Source organism: Coloeus monedula (assembly GCF_965178545.1).
Source record: "Coloeus monedula genome assembly, chromosome: Z".
NCBI classification, from domain to species: domain Eukaryota; kingdom Metazoa; phylum Chordata; class Aves; order Passeriformes; family Corvidae; genus Coloeus; species Coloeus monedula.
The window spans coordinates 70,856,740-70,880,547 of record NC_138822.1 but is presented as its reverse complement, the minus strand read 5'-3'; the positions used below and the strand labels follow the sequence as shown (position 1 = coordinate 70,880,547).

General features: G+C 41.8%; 1 protein-coding gene across 2 annotated transcripts; it reads left to right on the top strand.

Annotated features, from left to right (window-relative positions):
* Nucleotides 1–7,331: 7,331 nt before the first annotated feature.
* Nucleotides 7,332–22,755, top strand: ZNF131 (zinc finger protein 131). 2 transcript variants are annotated; one of them, XM_082302259.1, is made up of 7 exons: nucleotides 7,332–7,412; nucleotides 10,938–11,076; nucleotides 12,144–12,245; nucleotides 13,233–13,377; nucleotides 15,159–15,847; nucleotides 19,371–19,501; nucleotides 21,812–22,755. In XM_082302259.1, the coding sequence occupies exons 2-7, from the start codon at nucleotides 10,953–10,955 to the stop codon at nucleotides 22,472–22,474; spliced, it is 1,854 nt and encodes a 617-aa protein (XP_082158385.1). In that variant the 5' UTR covers nucleotides 7,332–7,412; nucleotides 10,938–10,952; the 3' UTR covers nucleotides 22,475–22,755. The 2 variants fall into 2 exon arrangements, with proteins under 2 accessions (XP_082158385.1, XP_082158386.1); XM_082302260.1 differs by lacking the exon at nucleotides 7,332–7,412 and having other exon boundaries at nucleotides 15,159–15,522; nucleotides 15,625–15,847.
* The last annotated feature ends 1,053 nt before the right edge of the window (nucleotides 22,756–23,808 follow it).

Here is a 23,808-nt window from a genome sequence, read left to right as displayed (position 1 = left end):
GGTTTAAATTAGATGGTAGCCTGACTTAATGAAAGGTGGACTAGATGATCTTTATGGTCCCTTCCAACCCAAACCCTTCTGTGATTCTATGATTCTGTGATTCTATTATATACTCTAGCATTAAAGCATTTAGCACTTCCAGAAGATTCCCAAGTATTTCCTATCTCATGAAAAGTTCACATTTTTTCTGAAAATTACAATTATTAACTAACATAAGGTTATTTTTGTGTATTTTGGATGAAATATGTCTAACAGGACAAGTCCTCACAATCTTCTGATATTACAGTCCTATATTTCACTTTCCACAGATGTATTTGTTGAAAGTAACAATGAAGGCAAAGCAAAATTTTGAACACAGAATATGATTTCTGTATAACATTGATAATGGGCTGGCAAAGATCAGAGACCATTATATCTGGCAAACATATTAGCCCGACCTTGACACAGGAAGTCTTCTTGTTCTCTTTACAGCTTTGGACTCCCAGTCTTTGGAAAAGGCAAAGTTAAAAGTAGTAGGACTGCAATTGCATTCCAGAATAAAGAATGCAGAATGCAATGCACAGGAAATAACTCAGTGTTTGAAAGAAAGAGAAGTGAGAGAAGATTTGATGATATTTTATCTGAGAACACATTTGGAAGGCACCTGCACAAGCCATCACACTACTCCGTATCCCCACAAATAGCAAAGACAGGGGGAAATATGCCCTGCAAAATTCAAGCAGCCACTATTGGTTGTTTTTACAAAAACACCGTTATTTCTTAAGTTCACGTTGTTTGGATCAACCTCTTGGCTCTTCTGAGAATTCACACTGAACAGGCTTCATATGATGTTGCCTAATTAAAGGCAGTAACAGCAACACCCACTTTTGAGTCTCCTTATCCCATTTCAAAAGCACTGGCTAAACTTGTGGAACTTGAAAGGTGAGTAAGTCCTGGTCCCATCAAGAAACAGTCATCATAATGCCTCAATAGCTCTCCAGTAAAGAGGGGTTTGCATGGATGCTCATTTGTAAGGACTCATGTAGAACTACAGCAGACATGAGTCCCGGGTTGGCATTTCACTTTGGTAATTCCTCATCTCTATCTGACCTCTAGTTTCATTTTAAAGAGGTGGCAGCATTCCCCATAGAGCCCCGAGTCTGCATCCCACACCCATCTTTGACCATCAGCATTTTAAGCATTGTATCCAGCCCATTAAACTGCAAGCTTAAATTTCCTGACCTTTTTCTTGTCAGGAAAAAAAAAAAAAAAAAGAAGAAGAAAAAGAAGAAGAAAAACAAACTAGGGGTTTTTTTTCTGCTGATCCTGCATCACAGTCCTTGCCAGATTTCCTGGAGGAGCTCAAAAAATGGAAACAAAATATGACTGTGAAGTGAAAAAAAATTTGTAATGATTTAAGAATCATGGCAATAAAGTCACTGAACATTCTTTTCAGCTAACAGGCATTCAGGAGGAGAGACAGACCAGAAAACCAAATGCAAAAGTGACCCCATGACTGCACTAAGTAATAATTAACAATGAATGGTCTTTGATTGTATTCCCCTTTTTGCAAAGGCTTCTTGCTTGTAAATGTTGTTGTTAACTTTTGTTAATTCTTTAACACAGTTACAGTATTTTGTAACAGGTAAGTTACAAAATACAAAACTAAAGGACTGGGAGGAATTTCAGTTGTCCTGAAGCCAATGTAGGACTTCAGTCTTCACTGTTCAGGCAAATCATTATGCAGCCAGCAGCTCAGGCACTGTTTGAGGCTTACAGTGTGATGATGTGTGAGGCTGGTCTTAAGAACTGAAGTGACACAACAGACAGAATCTGGGTGGTCTTTCAGTAGCGTGTGTGCTCTGGTAGCTGCTCCACCTGCATGTCTGCAAAGTGAGTACTCACATTATAATCAGCACAGTCCCAGTCAGTGTGACACAGAGCATGCACTGTCTTGCACAGATGGAAGGTGCACTTGAAGGTCGGAAGGCTGTGCCAGAAAGAAAAAGTTCTTGTAGGGAAAAACAATATTCCTCTAGGTAACAGGAAGAATTCTAGGTTGCCCAACTTTCCAACTTTTTATTGCTCTTAATCTTATCTTAATTGCACATGGAATGACTCCCTGATCATCTCCATGTTCTGGAGTAAAGTTTATCATGAACATTTTATGCCCCTATCAGCCGTACATAATTTTGCACAGCAATAGTATGATCCATAGGTCTGCAGTTTTTTAGGAAGATTACATGACCTGAAAGAGGAGTAATCTAAAATTGTCTGTTAATGTTTCTGCATGTATAATACACTGAAGTGCAGCACTGGTTGTCGGCTAGGTCAAAACCTTTTCTTAAAATTCAGCTTTAACCCCTTCCAACTCAAGGTTTTGATGGATTGTGAAAGAGAGTGAGAAAAGCCACCTCATTTCATGTCCTGATGGGCTGTGTCCACTGTTGCTTACCAAAAAAATGCACAAAACAAAAATATTTTTGCAAATTGGGTTAAAGATTTGGCTGTGAAACATTTGGGTCACCTCTGAAGAGGTACTAACTAAATATATGACATCTTTAATAATAATGTCTGTGTGTGATATTTCTACTCATGATGCACAATGCATACCCATACAAAAATTACATGGTGTATATATATTTTAACAATAAACATAGATAATTTTTTAACAGAGGTTTTCCTTAAGAGGTTTTCCAGACAAGTACTGACCTAGAAAAAACCTGCTGAATTTATACTGGAAAATGATCTTCCAACACAACCCATTCTATATTTATACGCATGAGTCTATATTCTGGGATTAAAAAAAAAATAGCTAAGTACTTAACATCTAATTTCTTCAGGCACGCTTCTTGTAATCCTGCAGAATCCAAATCACTAGGGCTTATGAAACTGATAGACAGTAAGTTGTTAGACTTGCTTCTTCCTGCAGATATTTAAAATCATATGAAAGAAAATATTTAGATAGTAACTAGAATTCAACCACCACCTCTTGCAGTGTTCACCAGACACTGATCTCCCTGATTTCACTAGTCATCTGATCTTTCTAGGGTCACAAGAACATGAAACTCGTAAACAGCAGATAAGACTTGCCATGGAGCTCATACGTCAGCAGATAATACTGAATAGATATAAATGCACATCCTGTCCTAGCTGGACATTTCCCCCAAAAATAGAAAGATAATGAAGGAACAGGCTGACACTTTTGGGTCACAGGGGTAAGGTTTAAATATTTTTGATATCAATCCACAATTCAACACATTACAACTTTCAAGCATTGCATTTTGCAGTTACCACTATCATTTTGAATTCCATTAACTCTTTATATCTTCTCTTCACTCTGGAATAAATAAATAAGGAGGATTAACAGAACAGCTCTCTGTCAGAAGCGCAACCCATGTTTATTTTCCTTCAAAACTTTATAAACAGACACTGACATTATTGCCCTCAGCATACCTATCAAAGGGCCTCCACAGAAATGTTTTCCTCTTGCGTAACAGCACACATCTGGCTTGCTCTAGGCACGACAGCAAAGCTCTCACGCACAGAACAAGTCACTGTGCAACAGAGACATGTTGTCTGATACAGATTCTTCCAAATGATTGGTAACACTACTGGAATGAGCAGCTGATTTCGTAAGAATTTTTCTAATAGGAGAGACCAGTAAAGGCCACATTGCAGCTACTTGTATTCTGTACCTGCCTGGTGAATAATTTGGTTCTGATGGGGGGAGATCTGGGTGTGATATGAGTGCACTAAGCAGCTTTCAAAATAGTTTTGGGAGCCAGTCAGAACTGTCCAGCAAGCTGGATGTAGGTCAGAAACTGCCAGGTGGATGGCGTTGCACTAGATGAGCTAATGGTCCCTTTTAGCCTTCATTTATTATCTGAATCACCTGCTTTTGGGCAATAGTTACCTACTCAGTGCTGCACGTAAGCAGGCCTTCTGATTTCACATGTCCAGTTTATTAATTGCTGCATTTCTTCAGAAAAAGAGGTGTTTCCTTTATTAAAGAAAGGAAATGTATGATTCACACTTTTCTATTATTAGTTTAGGATTCTTTTTTGTCTGTTTGCTATTTCACAGCTCCCCCTGGGAGAGGCTCACAACACTCAGCCTGGACAGATGCTCTGAGCTCTGTTCAGTGCTGCTGTGAGAAGGCTGGAGCTAGAAGAGAACATCTACACTGCGGTAATTTTCCCAAACTCAGCTGAATATTACGTCCAGAAGACTTACCATGTTATTTTAATTAATACAGGATTCTCTAGTGTCATTGAGGTGATTCTGGGAAAAAAGCATAGGCAATTTTTAGCCATACAAACATCTAAACCAGGTTGAACTAGAGATATTGGTAAAGACCTTTTAGATGTTTGCTTAACATATTCTTCCTTATATAAATGAAATGCACTATAAACCAGTTAGTTTTCAGACTTACTAAAACTAAATTGCATTGTTTTGTAACATAGCTCTTGGAAATCCTAGGGGTAGTGCTGGGAAATGACACACCCATCTCTGAGAGAGGAAAAGGAGAAGGTAAGAGTTATAGCTTAGTCAGTGTAATTTTATATTAGAAAAGCTATTAGGAGCAAGTATGAACTGTTCATTTAAAAGCTTCAGCCTAACCTCACAGTAAAACTAGATGGGTGAAGCCATAGGAAAAAGAAACACAGTGGAAAATGCCATGGGACAAAAAGTAAATGGTCCATACATTAATCAAATAGATCTGTCTTGGTTTTGAAAGACAGGTGTCTGCTAAGGAAGGCAGAAGCCTCTCTTGGAATGACAGATGTAACCCCTTTCCCTCCGAGTTATTATAATTTTGAAATCAAGGGCTTTTTAGGCAGAGATGTGGGAAAATAGGAATAACAGTTCTTTACTACTACATATATAACCAGTCAAACAAACAGCAATAACTCTGGCAGTACCAGCAAACAATCCCAAACCCAGTGCCAGCCTTCTCGGCTGTCGGGCCCTTTCCCCTCGGGTGCAGTTCCGCTCGCAGCCGGCAGGGGCGCTGGCGGCTCCCGGTGAGCAGGGCAGGTGCGATGGTTCCCCCGCGGCTGCAGGGGGCGCTCCGGAGCGAGCTCGGGGAGCACGCGGCACTGGCGGCCTGGGATGCCGGGAAGGGATGGGACAAAGGCTTCACAAACCCCTGGGCAGCCGATCCCGGTGTCCGGCCGGACCCTGGGCAACAGCAGGCTGGAATGGCAGGGTGGAACGGCCGGTTGGAGCGGCGGGCTGGAGCGGCGGGGACGAGCAGAGATCCCGGAGGACAGACGAGATGTATCCAAACGGGGAACCCCTGGAGGTCGGGCAGGCAGGGCGAGCAGGGCTACAGCGCAGCGAAGGCTCGAAGCAGCAGCGGGGCAGGGCGGCCACAGCTCAGCCTCCAGCAGGGCAGGGAAAGCGGCTTTGGGATCCCGGCGTTGTTTCCAGCAGAAAGAAAAACAGCCGAAGGAAAAGAACTAGCAGCTCCTTCCTCTGCAGCTTCTCTCTCTGAACGCCCTGCCCCCACACCCAGGTGAAACAAAGGAGTAGCCAGGCCCACCCCACCCCCAATGGGCTCTTTTTGTCTTTCTTAAGTACAGCCATTTGTCCCCTAGCAACATGCATATGGGAAAAAATTCCTTTAACAGGAAAAAAACAAGGACTAAACTAAAACCCCAACAAGAAGCAAGCCACCAACACTGGATAGGTAGAAGGTGCTAGAATGGAAAATTTTAATTCTTGTTTTGTACTTTGCTACAGTGATAGCTTTAGCAATATTTACTTCAAATACCCTCTATTTGAATTATAAGCTATTGGACATACAGTTCTTTCACTACAAATTATATCTCTGGTAGTTTAAAACAAACCTTCATATATTTTTAAATGCAGGAGGCATCACCATGGCTTATGTGCTGTTGTGTACCAGAAAACAAGAATGGGTGTGGCAGGCAACTCCTAGGTTGCAAATAACTGTCTGAGCAGATCTACTGAAAAGAACAATAGTACTGTTACATTAACAAGGCCATCAAGCAATAAGCACCATGGAAAAGGGATGGAGTTTGTAAACAAATCCATTTTCAGGAATTAATATGGGCAAGCTCATTAGAACGTGGAGCCACTGCTTGAGGCTGCTCTTCCGTTGTCGGCATCGACATAGAGGCTGTCAAAGGGATCATCATGCTGACTGTTCTGACAAGTTAAACTATTATACTGGTTTATTTGGATGAGTACATTTTCATCTGGAGGCAGGACACGAAACCTGGATGACTAGGGGACTGCAGTGTAGAAAAGAAACCCGAGTGTCACGTTGTCAGTGCTCAGACAGGATGCCAGAGGGGCTGGTTCCAGCCAGTGCCATGCACTTGCTGTCACTTCCTGAGGTGCCTCAACCAAATAGCCCAGGAGCTGTGTTGGAGTTGCAAGGTGCTGCCTGGGCCTTTCCTTCCTCAGCTGTGGGGCCTTGGAGCTGAAGGGGCACAGCTGGGCACCACAGTGAGCCTTGCTGGGCTGTATGTCACTGCAGCTTTTGACACCACTTCATGATAACCATTTTGGGCACAGCTCAATCTAAATTGTAAAGTAACACGGTGTTACAGAACTGCACAGAAGAGCGGCTGTGGAACGGAGTTGAGGGGACATGGGCTAAAGGCAATCCTGTGGGCAGGAGTCCTGTGTGTGGGGGTGTCTGTGGTCCAAACACCACCTGCCTTCCAAAATGTTCTGGCATGCCAAACTATGAAATCCACCTAAAAATGCATCTAGTAGGGGAGTTACAGGCATTCCGTGTCTGCAAGAGGAACAGAGTTGAACAACAAAGATGATCAAGGGACTGGAGTATCCCTGTTATGAGGACAGGCAGAGGGAGCTGGGCCTGCTCAGTCTCAGGAAGAGGTGACTGAGAGGGACATCATCAATGTCTGTCAGTGCCTGCAGGGAGGGGTCAGAGGAGGGACCAGGCTCTGCTCGGTGGTGCCCAGCAATAGAACAAGAGGCAACAGGGAGTAAGTGATGCACAGGAAGTTCCACCCAAACATGAGGAAGAACTTTAGAGCACGGGTGACCACGTACTGGAACAGATTACCCAGAGAGGCTGTGGAGTCTAACTTCACAGATACTGTCCGGACACAATCCTGTGCCATGTGTTCTGATGACCTTGCTTGAGCAGGGAGGCTGGACCAGAGGACCCGCTCTGGTCCCAACCAACGTGACCCATTCTGTCACTCTGGAGGCGTCACACTGAACATATGGACTACAACTCCCGGCACGCCTTGAGTCGCCGGGCCCCGCCCCAGCCGCGCGCGCGCCCTGTCGCGTGGAAGGTGACCGCGGGGCAGGCCGGGAATGCGAGTCGGGATTGGCCGGCGCGCGCCCCGCTTTCCAGCGTGCTGGGCAGCAGGAAGCGGCGGCGGCGGAACGAGAACCAGCGCGGCGAGGAGCTGCTCCCGGTGAGTCCCCGGCGGAACCGCCTCCCCACCCCTCGGGGCGCCCCGTCGTCGGGCCGCGACCCGGCCGGGAATTGAAAAGGGATCGATTTAATGCGCGCTTTGATGACGTAATAAGGACTAACGAGGCGGCGGCGCTGCCGCGCGCCGGGCTCGGGCCGGCAGCGGTCGGGTCCTCTGTCGGGGCGCCCCGCAGTACCCCCGTGCCTGCCGGCGCCGTCCGCACCGCGCCCGGATCCGCCGTGCCCGGCGGGCTCTGGGCGCGGGCCAGGCCTTCCGCCTTCGCCCGCTCCGGGCACTCGGCGGCCGCTGATTGGCTTCTCCGCCCGGGGCGAGCCCTGCCTGCGCCTCGCGATTGGCGGGAATCGCGCTGACTGACACCGGCGACCGCCAATGAGGCCGCGGGTGGCCGCGGGGCGCACGGGCCGCAGCCCGCGGGAGGCGCGCGCGGGTGGCGGGAGCCCTGGGTGGGGCGGAGGTGGTGAGAGCGCCTCCTAGCGGCCGCTGTGCCCACAATCCCAGTGGGAACGGCACCGACTCTTGGTCCGCACTGCGGGGCCGGGGGGCGGGATTTAGGATCGGCATCGAGGCCTGGCCGTGCCTGAGCGTTGGTTTTGAGGAAAACGTGTGGCAGTGTGCATGAGGAATTCCTGCTTCTGCAGTACACAGCGGGCGGGTCCCCCTTTCCCAAGATGGCGGTGTTGCGGGCAGCCTGCATCAGCTCCTCCGGGTCACTCGACCTGCCCCAACACTGCCTCGCTCGCGCTCCCGTGGGATCCGTGTGCGGGAAACAAACATCTGATACCTGAAATCCAAGGAATTCCTGATGAAGCCCAGGAGAATAGTAATAATAACATGGCTTCATTGAGGTGGATTTATAGAAACAGCTCTGCTGATTACATGCACATCATATGAAATGCGTCCGGGGTTACAGGCTGATAAGGCAGTATTTCAGTGAGTCTTACAAGGAAATTGCATAGACAATTGAAGCGGTCCAGTCTCCATCCCTCATCTGTGAGCCCACTTACAAGTGGGAATTTGGATCACTTCTGTCAGTCTTCCTTGGCTGCTTTGTTTTCCCAACTGTACTTTTCACTCCTTCCTCCAAAGCAGTCATGCTCTTATAGAACATGTGCTGTTCTGTCAGGCTTTTTTGTGCAGTATGACTGAGGTTTTTAAAATGAGAATACTCAATGAATGCTGCAGCTGCATTTAGACACAGTAAATTCACATTTTTACTAGTTCTGTGTAAATTAATGTACTGCCTAACATAAGGTGTATATTTCTTACTGCTTTGTTAGAGTTGTAAGAAAAAAAGACTTCTTAAAGTATCTTGTGTTTGGCTGGGCGAAGGTTGCTCCATTATTTGGAGGTTTGGGTTTGGTTTTTTATCCCTACCATCAGTTTGGAAGTAAGGCAAAAATCATGGGTTTTGGAGGTCAAATTTTTGCTTAAGGAATTATGCTTTTAATTGCAAGTCATTTGCCCTTTACGATGTGTCAAAAATGGGCAAGAAGAATTAAACTGTGAAGTAGGTAGCTGACACCTTCCCACATGAGACTTAATGTGAAATACCACATGGCAAAAGAAAAGCAGGAGCTTCTGGTTGTCAGTCTTAGACCCATCATTACAGATGAGGTGAAGAGAATGCAGCAGCAGCATCTGCTCCCTTCCACCTCATCTTCCCCTGCAGGCTGGCCTCCTCTGCTCCCTTTAAGACCCTGACAGGTGTTTATGGTGTGAAAGATGGAATATGTAGAATTTTTTTAAGAAAGGATGTGCTTTGATGTTTGATTTTTGTGTACTTTCAAGCTTCTTCAACAAGAAGGGAGATTTAATCCATGAAACAGAGAGCAGCCAACAAGCTCAAAGTGATGTCCAGGTGTTAGAAAAACAAATAACTTGTTGGTAGAATGGCCCTCTTAAGGTGTACGACTGGACATACTTCAGTGATCTCAGACCTATGGCGTGGCTAACAAAGCCTGGGAAGAAGGGTGTCCTCTGATAGTGGACACAGAATTTAGGGGCCACAGGGACATGTAGCAGAAACCCCAAAATAAGGAAGAAAACTCAGCAACTGTGCTGGAATCAGCTCCAGCTGGGTAACAGGTATTTCTGGCTGGGGGAGATTGTGACCACCGACCCAAGAAACCCACTGACCCAAAAGAAGAGAGACTGAGCATGCAGACTAATTTGCATGGGAAGCAAGAAAATACTTAGCCAATAGAAGAGAGAATACTAATTAATAAGAGAACTATGTTACTTGTAACCAATGAACATTAATCCCTTAGTTTGCTAAAATGTGTAATTAGTAAAAAGTTTTTATAGTTGGGTACTTGATTTGTGGAATTCCACCAGGCACCCAGGCTTGTGCAACTCTGAAATAAATAATCTGTGCCGCCTCGAGTGTGTAATTACTGGCTCATTGCACACCAGGTAATGAATCCAACTTTTGTGGGCAACATTTCTGTGGTTGGCAATGTATCAATAACAGGTAGGGCTGGATTTTCTGAAGTGGTTGCTTCTGCTCTACTTATTTCGTCCTCTTGGCAAAACAAGTTCTTCATGGATGACTTTTTTCTGAGAGGCGAGAAAAGAGTGTGTTTTGGGATGAAAACAGGAACTCCATAATTCTTTTTTTCTGCAGCATTCTAAGTGTAAGCCATGTTAGTGTGGAAGCTGAAGATGAGTGTTGCTGCATGGATCTGAAGTAATTTTGCCTGGAGGTAATTTGTGAAGTGCTTTTGTTGAAGCACTTGCATGGTCTCCTGAGGTTCTTTTGCATAAGCAGCAGACTACTGTCTGCATCTCATCCACATGCATGGAGTTCTGCTAAACCTCTCCAGGTCTGAGGTCCTCCACAACTCCCACCCCCAGCTATGTTTATTGTGTTAGCAAGGGAGGAAGGGCTATCAGATTATAAGCATTATGTGTCTCTTTCAAAAGGCTGGCAAAGAGTATTTCACTTTAGAGGGGAAGAAGTATAAGTAGTATGGATTAATAAGCTTGACAGCAAATGAAATCCCTGGCAGTTGTGATGCACTCAGGAAGTTGAAAATTGCTGTCTATTACATCCATGTTTAACGGAAGTAAACATCTTATGTTCATGAGCTGCAAAATGTGACTTAAATATATGTTTTAAGAACTCTTCATCAACCAAGTGGATTGGTGGGATTGCAAGAAGTAACTGTACAAAGATTCTGACATTATGCTGCTGTGGTGTTGAATGAGTGGCTGTGGAGATGTTGCACCCCTGCAGTATTTGCTTTGAGGGTGGTGGGTCCCTGCTGTAGGATAAAGAAGTACACTTCAACTGTTTCTTCATGTGTCTAAATAAGATAATATTGCACATCATTAACTGTGGCTTTTCCTACCTGTCAGCTAACAAAACCTGTAAGCAAGACAGGTTTTCCTTTGGTTTTATAGTCCCTGCAAAGTGCTAGTTCACAATTGTATAATAACCTGACTGTGCACAGTATTTACTGAGTGGCACAGTATTCCTACTATCATACCATATTTGTTTTGCAGACCAGGCCTTTTGCCATGGAAGCTGAAGAAACGATGGAATGTATCCAGGAATTCCCTGAACACTATAAAGTTATTTTGGATAGACTGAATGAACAACGTGAGCAGGACCAGTTTACAGATATTACTCTGATTGTTGATGGTATGTACAGGCCTGAGAACCAGTGGGTATACAGGGAATTCTGAAAGCTGTGCTGGGATGATGTTGGATTTTTCATGGGTCAGCTGTTAGACAAATTCTTGGTTCTGTACCTGTGTGCAAGTTACTTGAAAAATTTCATTGTAGTGATTAATAATTTTGCTTCTGCTTTTCCAAACAAGAAGCTAAATATTTTCAGATAGAAGCCCTTCTTGAAACTAGTGTGCTGTATTTAGTGTGCTAAGCATTCCCAAAACATGGTTAAAATATTCTTTTCTGACTTGAGCTGGCTGACTGCATGCAGAAAACTTTTACAAATACCGTGTTTAAATAGAAAAACCCCACGCCTTGGAATAAGCAGTTTCTCTGGTATCTGTCTACTGTTTTAATATATACTTCAAAAATTGTAGAAGCACACACTTTTTTTATGTGTTCTAAGGACATAACAACTGTTTTAAAAAGATGAGAAAGATACAAGTGCTTATTATCTTCTTAGAAAAGGTGGTATATTGTAGATCACTTAAGACTGCTTCATATGTCAAACATGTCTTAGAATAGATGAACACTACAGGGAATGTAGGCAGTGTCCACTATGACAGACTTAGCTAAAGGAGTACCACCTGATCTTTAAAAGGATAGCAGCAACTCACTTGAAGAAAAAGGATCCTACGGAGTCCAGATTAGAAGGTGGTAAACAAATGAAGAAAAAAATTATTCTTCAGGGACTGCCATAGCTTCACCGACAGCGCTTGCCCTGAATGTTTGCTCCTTCTCTGTCATCACCACATCCATATGTTGAACACAAAGCTGGTTTTGTGTGCTGCTGTGTAGTTCTAATCCATGTTGCTTCTTTTATCCCTGTCCTATTTAGCCGTATGAATGTTCATGCCTCCACTGGGGAGAAGAAATACACAGTCAGTGTATGCTGCAGGAATAGATGTTTACACTGGATGGTCCTTTTTTCTACATCTGCATTTATTCTGCACTATACATATCTATAACATAACATAATAGAGTTATAGCACGATTAGAGTGTTTCCCTAAACCAAAATTTTTGTCTCTCTTTGCAGGTCACCATTTCAAAGCTCATAAGGCAGTTCTTGCTGCCTGTAGCCAGTTCTTCCACAAATTCTTCCAAGATTTCACTCAGGAGCCTTTGGTGGAGATTGAAGGTAATCTGACTTGTGCAAATAAAAGCATTCAGAGTTGTGTGCCCAAACTGGAAATTGTAGCATCCTTGGTACAGGCCAGTGCATAGAATCATAGAATGTTCAGGGTTGGAGTAATAGAATGTTAAGATCATCTAGGCCCAACCTCCCCTTGCCATGGACAGAGATGGCTCCCACTCGACCAGGTTGGTCAAGGCCTTATCCAGCCTTACCTTGAACACCTGAACATGCTTGGTCATAGCAGTTGGCTTTCTAGATCTTAGTTCCTGAGTTGTTCTGAGACAGCTACCATCCCTGGAAAGAAAACCTTCCTGAAGAAAAATCAAAGTGAGAAAGAGCAGTATTAAATATGTTGGAAGGGAAAATGTGAGATTATCTGGTACTTTTTCATTTTTTTTTTCCCTTCTTTCCCCTAATGCATGGCTAATGAAAGTCAGGCAGACCCTGTATATGTTTTTAGGACTAGCAATACTACACAGAAGTTTTCCCTGAGAAAAGCCATTCTGGTCAGCTGAAAAAGGCTGCCAGTGATGGCCAATGGTAGATGCCTTGGCTGAGACGCAAGAGCATGACAGACATGGAGCAATACTTACGTGGTAGGCAGGGAGGAAATGAAATTCCTGGAGCAGCATTTCAAACTTCAGGAGCAGTATTTTTAAGTCTATATAATATTTAAACAGCTTTTGGTTCATCTTATCCTTCCTTTTATCTTTGTCATGGCAAAACTCCACAGTTTTTCCAGATTCACATGTTTCTCTGGTATGTTTTTTTATTCCACCATGAGTGAGGTTGGAACTAGATGATTTTTAAGATTTCTTCCTACCCAAACCATTCAGTGGTTCTATGGAGCCATTTAAGGGTATCATCTTTATGAAACTGGCATCTACAGTACTGTGATCAAAGTGGTGTGCAGGCAAGTGGGCAAGGTTTACTGGGAAGATGAGACTGCAGAATTGTTAAGGGTAACTTGTTTCTCTTGCCTATATACAGGTGTAAGTAACATGGCATTTCGTCACCTAATTGAGTTCACCTATACAGCAAAACTAATGGTACAAGGTGAGGAAGAAGCAAATGATGTTTGGAAAGCAGCGGAGTATTTACAGATGCTAGAAGCAATCAAAGCACTTGAAATCAGGTAAGCACATAAGCCTCTTTTTCTTCCCAGCACTGAAGGAGAGAGTCGCAATAAGGCTTTTGCAAGAGCTGGCTGCCAGTATTTTGCAGTGCTGTTCCGTATGCTGGAACCTCCTTAACTTGTGTAGGACCATATATTCTTCTACTGTAATATACATGTCAGAATTACCCAGGGTAAAAAAAGAACATCGTGTTCACTGGGCTAGAACTTGATGACAAGTGCCATGGCTTGTAAATGTTGCTGATGTTTTAGGGCTGTGACTCTGATAGGTGGTCTCTGTGCTGTCTGATGGCCCACACCTGACTGACAGCTGGCTCTGTGCAGTGACAGTGTGATTTTGGTAATCAGACCACATTAGCAAGTTTGTGCTGGTGTTTTGATTTCGCGCAACTTTCTGCTATTTCTGAGAGAATAAGCAGTGATCTTAAAACTGCTCGCTGCGAAATGAACCTCTCAAACCTTTTGAATGAACGTAACTGCTAAAGTCTGTTTTATCTGGGTTCAATACTCAATCAAATGTTGCTGCAGCACCTGTTATCCAGTACCAGGAACTGTAATCCATTGCCGAAGTCCAGCTTGAAAAGAATGGGTGCCAATCCCATCATGCTGTTTTTCATCCCCTTTCTTCCATTTCACTTCCATAAAGTGCTCTCATGTTCTCATTCCTTCTGCACGCTACACTGGTTGCTTTTGGTACGTGATGCTGGAGCTCCTTGCAGTGTACCTGTCATCTTGTAGACATCAGAAATCCAGGCTATACGAAACTGGGTTTAGCTACTCTGTTTTCCCATGTGTGAACAGAGTAAGGTGCCATTTATAAACTGTGGCCTGCACTACATCGTTAGTGACACACCTCTGACATATGACTTGGAGATACTGGGTGAAGTCTTGTCTCCTGTTACTGGAAAGCCTGGAAGCGATAGGGAGTGCATTCCATGAAAGGATTCATCATGGTGCAGAGGAAGGTTAAAAGCACAGCTTACTCCAGTCAATCTATTTGAGGGGAATATAGCCACTTATATTTGTAATTGGTGATCAGTAGTAAAACCTGCAGTACAGAAGTGCTGTGGATGACTTAAAAGCATTGACCCACTCAGCTGTGTCTGAGATGACATGCTGTCCTGAACATTTTGGAGGAAGGGAGTTGTGTGTATGTTATGCAGAGAGAGCAGCACAGAACTGATGGTTGTGTTTAAGCCCAGAAAATTAAATTAGAATACTCCTTCCACATCCTGGTGGCTTTTTTTGCATCAGCTGTTAGCGGTGTGCCTTCCTGAATTACAAGATATGTTAACCTTTGTGTGTTAACCACACAATAACCATCGTGTGAAGTCACAGCTGAAGTGTTTTCTAACAAGCTCTAAGTACTGCTGGCACTTGCACACACTCCAGAGTTTAAGAGGTGAATGGTATAGGAGGGACTTCAACCTTATTTCTGAGTAGGCAGGACAAAGAATTCATTATTTTAGAGGAGTTTTCTTTCCAACTACAAAATTTCACAAATTTTTACATAAGCCTATGTTATTAGGTTAACTGGCTTTTCTTCTTGATAGGTGCTCTGTATCATTCAAGCAGAGCTATTTAAAATACTTTATCATTCTACTGCACTGAGGAGCATAGATTAAGGACAAATTAGCTTTTGATGTGCGCACAGATTATGTGCTCATCATTCAACTTTGAGAAACAGCTAGGGTGTGTTGGATGCAGAAGTTAATTACTAGGCAGGAGTTGTTATGTCACTGTTAATTGATCTTAACCATGTTTATGCAAATGCTTTTCAGGAACAAAGAAAATTCATCACCCTTAGAATCAAATGAAGCACAAGGTAAAAATAAACCAAAAAAGAGGAAGATTGCGGAAACCTCTAATGTTATCACGGAAACACTGCCATCTGCAGAATCAGAGCCTGTTGAAATTGAGGTTGAGATTGCTGATGGAACAATGAAAGTGGAAGATGACAGCATTGAAACCCTTGAAGAAGTAGCTTCTGCAGAGCAATCCATAAAGTACATACAGACAACAGGTACATCAGATGAATCTGCTTTGGCTCTTTTGGCAGATATCACCAGCAAGTATCGTCAAGGAGAGAGAAAATGCCAGATCCAAGAAGAAGGTGATAATGCAGCTGACCCCTCGTGCAAACAGGTAGAAGGTATTGAAATTGTGGAACTTCAGCTGTCACACATGAACAATTTATTCCACTGTGAGAAATGTAACCGTTCATTTAAATTGTTTTACCATTTTAAGGAACACATGAAAACACACTCTACTGAGAATTACAAGTGTGACATATGCAATAAAAGATACCTACGAGAGAGTGCTTTGAAACAGCACCTCACCTGTTACCACCTTGATGAAGGTGGTGCCAGCAAGAAGCAAAGACCTGGCAAGAAAATACATGTATGCCAGTACTGTGACAAGCAGTTTGACCACTTTGGGCATTTTAAAGAGCACCTCCGGAAACACACAGGTAAGAGCACTGCCACAGTCCTGTGCTTGTAGCCTTCATTCTAATATTTTGGGCTTTTGCATGTTTAGGGGAAATAGATAATATGCTGAATTAAACATGAGTCCTGAGTGCTAGAAATACTTGGCTTTTACTTATAACTAAAACAGTGGTGTGTCTTTTTGTTTGTTTGTTCATGGGTTTTTTGTTTTCTATTGATGTAAACTTTGAGGGATTGAGTTGATTAAAAATAGTCACCTAAAACCAGAAGATACTAACGAAGTTTCTATGTCAAGTCTATTAAATCTTAAAGGTATTTTTCAAAATACTTCCTTAAGGCATGTTCCCTTCTTCAAAAGTACCGAACTGAAGAACTACTTTTATTTTCAAAATTTTCTAGTAAGTGTGTCTGTTGAAATATTATTTTAATCACAATCTTCTTGGTGGAATACAGTTTAGAGTGTTTCTTTACCTAACAGAACTTCTGAGCAAATGCCTATTAGACATAAAATACCCTCAAAGAATTATTTCTTGTACCATCTTGTTTGGAAGATTTTACTCTTGCTCTTGTCTCATCTCACCTATGATTTGAATTTTCTTGGTTAATTAAGCAAAACTACTAAAACTGGCAAAACATTTCTAGTCATTATAGTACACTGTTTTTACTGTGAAATCTACCTCTTTGAAATCTGGGTGGCATCTTCTGAGAACAAAGTGATTTCCTCCTTCTTTCTTCTTTGTAGTATGGGAGATTACTTCATCTCACTGAAAAGTCTGCTGACTGAACAGACAGTGAGAATGACACAGATAACTGAATGTAAAATGTATGCAGTCTTGATCTTCCAGAGGTTTTTGTTAATTATGCCAGTCATGAATCATAAGTAAAAATTTAATAGAGGTTAGCAGCTCTATTTCTTTTGCAGCATGTTATTGTTAAAGCCTTTTAATTAGAATGTCATAATTTAATTAGAATGTATCTGTGTATGGGACTGTTGAGTATTGATATATGGCAGTGTCCAGTCTATTCCCAATACCGTCTTAAAAGTTCCTTTTATAAACAGCCTTTGGCAAGTCCTTACCCCCTATAAAGCAGGGAGTGTTTCTCCATTATAAGCAGTTCAAATCCAGGCTACTTAACAAAAGTCTGTTAAAAAAATTTTTGGCAGATAATCCATAATACATACTATGTTGGTTGTAGTATGTTGGTTGCTCTTGCAAAAGAGTATTTTTGATTCAAAGCAAGTTAGCATATCACAAGAGGTACAGAGTACTTCATAAATATATATTTATCTAATAAGTATAACATACGGAATCTAATTACTTATAGTTTAGCATTTTCAAAAGCCTTAAGCTTAAAATCAGAACAGATAATCAGCATTTAACTGTGGTCTCCTAAGGTGAATGAAAAAGCTCCCTTTCAGTTATAGACTTTCTAAATTCTGAGTTCTATATACCACTGGTTGAATGCTAAATTGAAATTGAAAGGCCTGTGAGAAAATGTCCTAAAAATACTTGATCCTGTTGTTGTTCAGTCACTATACCAGCAATTACATTAAAATAGCAATGGGGCAGTAATAGGATGATAAAATGGCTTGGGTTGGAAGGGACCTTAAACATCAGTTAGTGCCACCCTCTGGGGCCATGGGCAGGGTACCTTCCACTAGAGGAGGTTGCTCCGAGCCCCAGCCGGGCCCTGAACACTTCTCAGAGGTGGGGCAACCACAGCCTCTCTGGGAAACTTGTTCCATTGCATCACCACCCTCTGAGAAAAGAATTTCTTCCTCCTATCTAACCTAAACCTATTCTTTTTCAGCTTGAAGCCATTCCCCCTTTGTCGTTATCACTACTATTCCCTTGTAAAAAGTCCCTCTTCGGCCTTCCCGTAGACCCCCTTTAGGCACTGGCAGGTGCTCTAAGATCTCCCTGAAGCCTTTTCTTCTCCAGGCTGAACAACCCTAATGCTCTTAGCCTGTCTTCACAGCCTAGCTTCCAGGAGGATCTGCTCCATGATTTTTGGGGCATGGAGGTGAGACTGACTGGCTTGTAGTTCCCCAGGTCTTCTGTATTTCCCTATTTTGAAAGAGTTATGTTTCTGCATTTCCAGTCAGCTTGAACTTCACCAGACTGCCAAACCTCAAATTTTACGGATAGTTGCTTAACAACTTCCTTCACCAGCTCCCTCAGGACCTGCAGATGCATCTCACCAGGTCCCATGGACTTCCTTTTTGTGTTTGAGTTTGTCCAGGAGCTTGTGATCCATGCATGGTCTGTAGTATCACAGAATCACAGAATGGTTTGCATTGGTAGGGACCTTGAAGATCATCTTGTTCCAATCCCACTAATAGCTTGGGCAAAGTCCGTGATTTTTGACCTGCAAGACTGAAGGCAGTTTAGTGTCCTCTGCATTTCCTGTACAACACTCTCCAAAAATGTAGCATTTTCTAACCATTGAGGGGAATGTTCCCACCATTTAACATCTTTCTGTAGCTTTTAGGTGTATCAATGAGACTTAAGCTACTTGTGAATTTCTTTTGAAAAGCTAATTAGGAACTTGTAAATATTTCTGAAGATTGGTTTATTGGTTTTCCACCTCAATATCCAGTAACTGTTCCTGAAAATGCAGACTTTCAAACTAGCTAGGATTGATCCTCATGGTATTCACTGAAATGGTTCTGCCTCTTTTGGAGTTCATTATCCATTTGTTTCAGTAGTGGTGTTGGTGTCAGTACCTATACAGATTATTATAGACTATAGAAACACACTCTTCCAATTAATTTTGTAATTTAATTTGCTTGAATGTCATTGTGTTTGTGCATGGTGGAATTCACCACCTTTTGTTCATTACTACTTGATGACAGCATAGTACCTTGGATTATAAAATGACCTGCTTTCAGCCTCCCCTACTCTTATGCTTAGCTGGCTTCTATTTTTGATACCATGGTTGAAATGAAGTGGCCAAACTGAAAGGAATTTTAATCTTGCTTGTGCCCATTAATCTCCCTCTGTGCTTTCTCTTCAGTGTATTTTGGAGAAAAGTTGGGTGCAGGTTTTTTTTGGTTTAGTATTGATGCACTGTTACTTCACAATCATTCTGTGCCAGCTTTGTTTTCTGGAGTTCAGTTTCAGCTCTCAAGCATAAGCTGTTGCTATTGAAAATAAAAGGCTGTATTATTTAAATACTTCCTCATTTAATATGTCACTTTGTATATTTACTAATGTGGATTCTTTAATTGTAACTATTATCAGATGAAAAGTGTGAAATAGCTGCCATTTCTTTAAGAAATTTGCCAGAATAGTAGTATAATTTCCACAAATACCTTAAATGCTACTAGTAATTGTTACATTGGTTTTCTTCTAAAAGAAGAAAAAAAAGGTTTTGCCCTTTTATATTGAATTTCCATCTCTTTTTCTGCAGAATAATCCAGCTGGCCACATCTTTACAGTGTATTTATCAACCTAGACAAGAGGGAGAGAGGGGAAGAAGAGAGACCAGAAAGAAGACTGGGTGGTTTTAAACACTTACAAGTCCTTGTATCTGTCTTAACAGGTGAAAAACCCTTTGAATGTCCAAACTGCCATGAACGTTTTGCTAGGAATAGCACGCTCAAATGTCACCTGACAGCCTGTCAGTCTGGAGCTGGCGCTAAAAAGGGAAGAAAGAAGCTGTACGAATGTCAGGTGGGTAATGGAAGTAGCTGAGTCTGAGGTTAGATACCTCCCTACTTCAAGGAGCATGGGAGGACTGACCAGGAAAGGCAGTTAGAGTGGGCTTTCATCTCTAAGAGCTACTTCAGTAAAATAAAATAGAATCACAGAATATCCTGAGTTGGAAGGGGCCCACAGGGATCATCAAGTCCAACTCTCAGCCTTGCACAGAACACCCCAAGAATCAGACCACGTGCCTGAGGGCATTGTCCAAATGCTACTTGAGCTCTGTCGGGCTTGGTGCTGGGACCACTTCCCTCAGGCGCCTGTTCAAGTGCCCAGCCACCCTCTGGGTGAAGAACCCTTTTCTGATATCCAGCCTAAACCTCCCCTGACACAACTTCAGGCCATTCCATTGGGTCCTGTCACTGATCACCACAGAGAAGAGATCAGTGTCTGCCTCTTCTCACAAGGAAGTTGTAGACTGTAGTGAGGTCTTTGGATTACATTCAACCAGAATATGCAGATAAATTCTCACCTATAAGTATCTTCATATGGAATTACTGATGTGGAGCCTCATAATACTTAAAATCATAGAGATTCTTCTGAGTAGGCTGCATTTTACTGGTCTTTCTGCTTTCTTTTCAAGGTTCTTGATACACTGACCTAGGTCTTTTCCTTCTGAGCATGCTTCACTGAAGTGAAGTCCAAAGTCCAAAATACAAAGTATTATTTAATTTCTTGTTTTATTATTCTTCTGTTTGCCAAACATACTGATTTTGTGTCAAAAGTAATTCCAACTTACGACGGCAGTCTGTAATATTTTTTTAAACAAAACAAATGCTGTAGAGATAGCTAGGGTACTTGGTCGCTATATGTAACTGACATTTGAAAAGCTGTTGAGATAAATCTTACTTTACTTTTAAGGAGCTGATTCAAGTCATAACTCATTTTCTAAACTTCCTCATCCTCTCACAGATGTTGCAAATGTGGATTTGTGTCCCTTCAGCCTGCAGAAACTGCTGCAATTATTGGATAAATTTTTCTCTTTAGAGCTAAATTTGAACAAATAAATCTTTGTTCACTGAACAAAGAGGAGAAAACATTGTGCTTTCTTGATGAGTCCTTTTGGTGCTCTTTGGGTGTATGCCTTGAATACGGAATTAGATTCTGTGTGGCAAGAACAGTAATTATGTGGCTGGGCATTGCTGATAGTCATTATCTTTATGTATGATTAAGTAATTTTGAGTGCTTATCTATAATATTAATATTTTAAAAACTGTATGTGCAATCTCTTTCTGAAGTGTGAGCTTGGGGGGGGGGAAAGTGTGGAAATAACCCATTTTAGCTGACTTCAACAGCAAAATGGAGATGTTTGTCTCGACTACACAGACTTGCTCTTGAGTTAATCCCTGTTAGATACTCCCTCCATCATCCTCCTGTGCTGTTACTGAAAGTTATGAAGAGATAGAACATTCTGTTTCAAAACTATTTGCCAGCAGTGAAGGGGTGTTGAAATGTGTTCTTGTTGCTTTCTACAGTCAAGAACACTTGCATGAACAAAGACTTTTGAGCCTGTGGGTTTTTTTACTCCAAGCCTGACTCTACCCCACTCTTCTGTCTCCCCTACCCTGCATCTTATTTATTTCTGCTGTCTCTGTGTGTTGTTTTCCAGCTATTTACCTTCAATGCCAGCTGAGGGAAGGAAGGGAGCTCATGTGCTTTGTGAAAATAGCATATCTGCAGTTGAGACAGTACTTTTGGCTGGAAAAGAAGGAGAGGGATGGCGTTTTAATAGTTTTACCTGCTGAAATCATGCAAGTGGGGTTTTTTTTAAATCACAAAATGGGAGAGTTCAGCCTAGCCTGTTAAACCTCACAATGTCATGGGCAAGTGAAAGATGATAAGGAAAAGTTGTTCAGTAGTACTTCTTCTAGAATGCCAGTAAAACGGCAGTTTGTATTACACTTTCATTGCACACTATTAATGTGTAAATATTTTGCCACCCAAAACTCTAGTGCCAGACATGGACTGATGGGGGGTATGATATTGTACGTGAATTTCAGATGAGAAAACTTTAAAATGCTCTATTGACTCATTGATTTTGTAGGTATCTTACATATGCACAACTCAAAATAGTTCACCATTGTTAAAAAAAGAATAAATAAATATCAAATCTCCTGTTCATCTGAAGCTGTCTTCTCAGCTTTTACCTCTAACATGTATGTTTTTTGAATCTAAGTAGCAAGAAGCTATACGATGGGAAGCCATGATCTCAGATAGGCACTACATCTTGTCATATTTCTGTTGGCACTGTTTAACACACTGTATCTTTTGTTTCAGGTTTGTAACAGCGTGTTTAACAGCTGGGATCAGTTCAAAGACCACTTGGTAATACACACTGGTGACAAACCCAACCACTGTACCTTATGTGATTTGTGGTTTATGCAAGGCAGTGAGCTGAGAAGGCATCTCAAAGACATGCACAATATTTCAGAACTATTAGTGACAGAAGAGGTTCTTCCAGTGGAAGCTATGGAAGCTGAACCAGTAACGTCAATGACAATAATAGAACAAGTTGAGCAAGTGCATGTCCTACCAGTAATTCAGGTACAGGTGGATCCTGCACAGGTAACTGTGGAACAGATGCACCAGGATCTCATACAGGACAATCAAGTGAAAGGCGCGCAGATGGAGGAACTACAGGAGCAGGTGCAGATTAGTTACTTGGAAGTTGAACACATTCAGACTGAACAAGGTGCTGAAGTTCATGTGGAGCAGTTACATGTTGAGCATGTAAATCAAATACAGATGGAAGAAGTACAGGCAGAACTTATAGATGGAACAGACCTTGAACAAGTAGAATATCGAAGTGTTGATCAAGGAGAAGCAGAAGAAAAGGAACATAATCAAACAGATGATGCAGATAAGGAACATCATGAACAAGCTGAAGATTTAAAAACACAGCAGTTAGTGGACACACAGAATACAAAAGTGGATGACTAGGACAATGAAATGAATGAAATACCAAATTATTTTTGTTAACTTTTACATTGGTTTTTGAACTGTCACTGGTCATCTTTCCAATATGCTGTCCGTAGGAAGCTGGACAAGTGGACCAAAATTAGCTTTCTTCATGTACAATTAGACTTCTCTCATATGTGAAAAATACTTTCCCATTCAGGTAGTGCCATGGAAGAGAAACTACCACAGACACGGACAACTTTGTGAGGTTTTTAGCAATGAATAGCATGTATCATTTTTACATCATTCCTGGGCATATGTAAGAATACTTTCACCTCTTTTCCTCTTGCAGTAGAAGCAAAGTCTTGGATATATTTGCAGGATGTCTGTGGTAGGAGAATCAGTAAAATCTGAGGGGTTCTGCTGTAAGTGGCAATTATGTACCTGTGAATTTTCAGATCTTAACTTTCAGGCTGGGCTAAAAGCACTGTTGCTGGAGGTTTCTGAGCACAAAAATCCTGTGCCTTTTCAACTCTGAGTGGGTTAAATTTCCACAAAGTTTCTAGAGTTTTTGAGAACTTAGTTCTGTAAGAGGCAACGTAGGTAATGTTATAGTGCTTTATATTTTTGCTTGAAATTGTCAGTTACTGATTTTCTTTTTGCATTAAAGTAGAAGCAGGGGGCTGAGGGAGGGAAAATATTTCACTTGGAGGCAGCAGAACATCCTAAAAGGGACACTTAAAAGTAGGCAAAGCTTGGTAGAGTCTGTGATAAACATGAAGATTTGGAAGAAGGCCTACGAGCAGGCTCTTCTTTTATAAATAATCATTTTTGAAAATGAATATGTTTAAACATAAACATAGAAACTTGTCTATATGGTATCAGATTCTTGTTTTTCTTGAAATGAAATTCTGACACTTGACAAAAACATGTGCTAAACATAAAAATAAAAGCCATAGGTATGAGTGCTAAACTGTGGATTGAAAAGTAGAAGTGTAAATAGTTTAATCGATATTAGACAATAAAACAATACCAACCATTAAATGTTGCATTATTTGTTCCATCCAATGTATTAGGAACAACTGAGTGACTGACAACTAAGTGCCAAGTTCCAGTGTTAAGGATCAATCTCATTTTTAATATGATTAATAGTTTTTTTCTGTGAAGTTAGATTTGTTTAGAAAGTGTTTGTCAATGGTCAAGGATGCTAAGAACGTCTTAATTACTGCTGGAAGTTAGAGGTGCTCCAAACTCCTAAAGAAACTTTACTTTCAAAGCCTTAAATGAAGGGAAGAATTTTTGCAAGGACATTCCCTACTGCTCTTGGTAATACTATAGATCTTAGTTAAAATCAGGCTTTTCTTTTTCTATTCCAT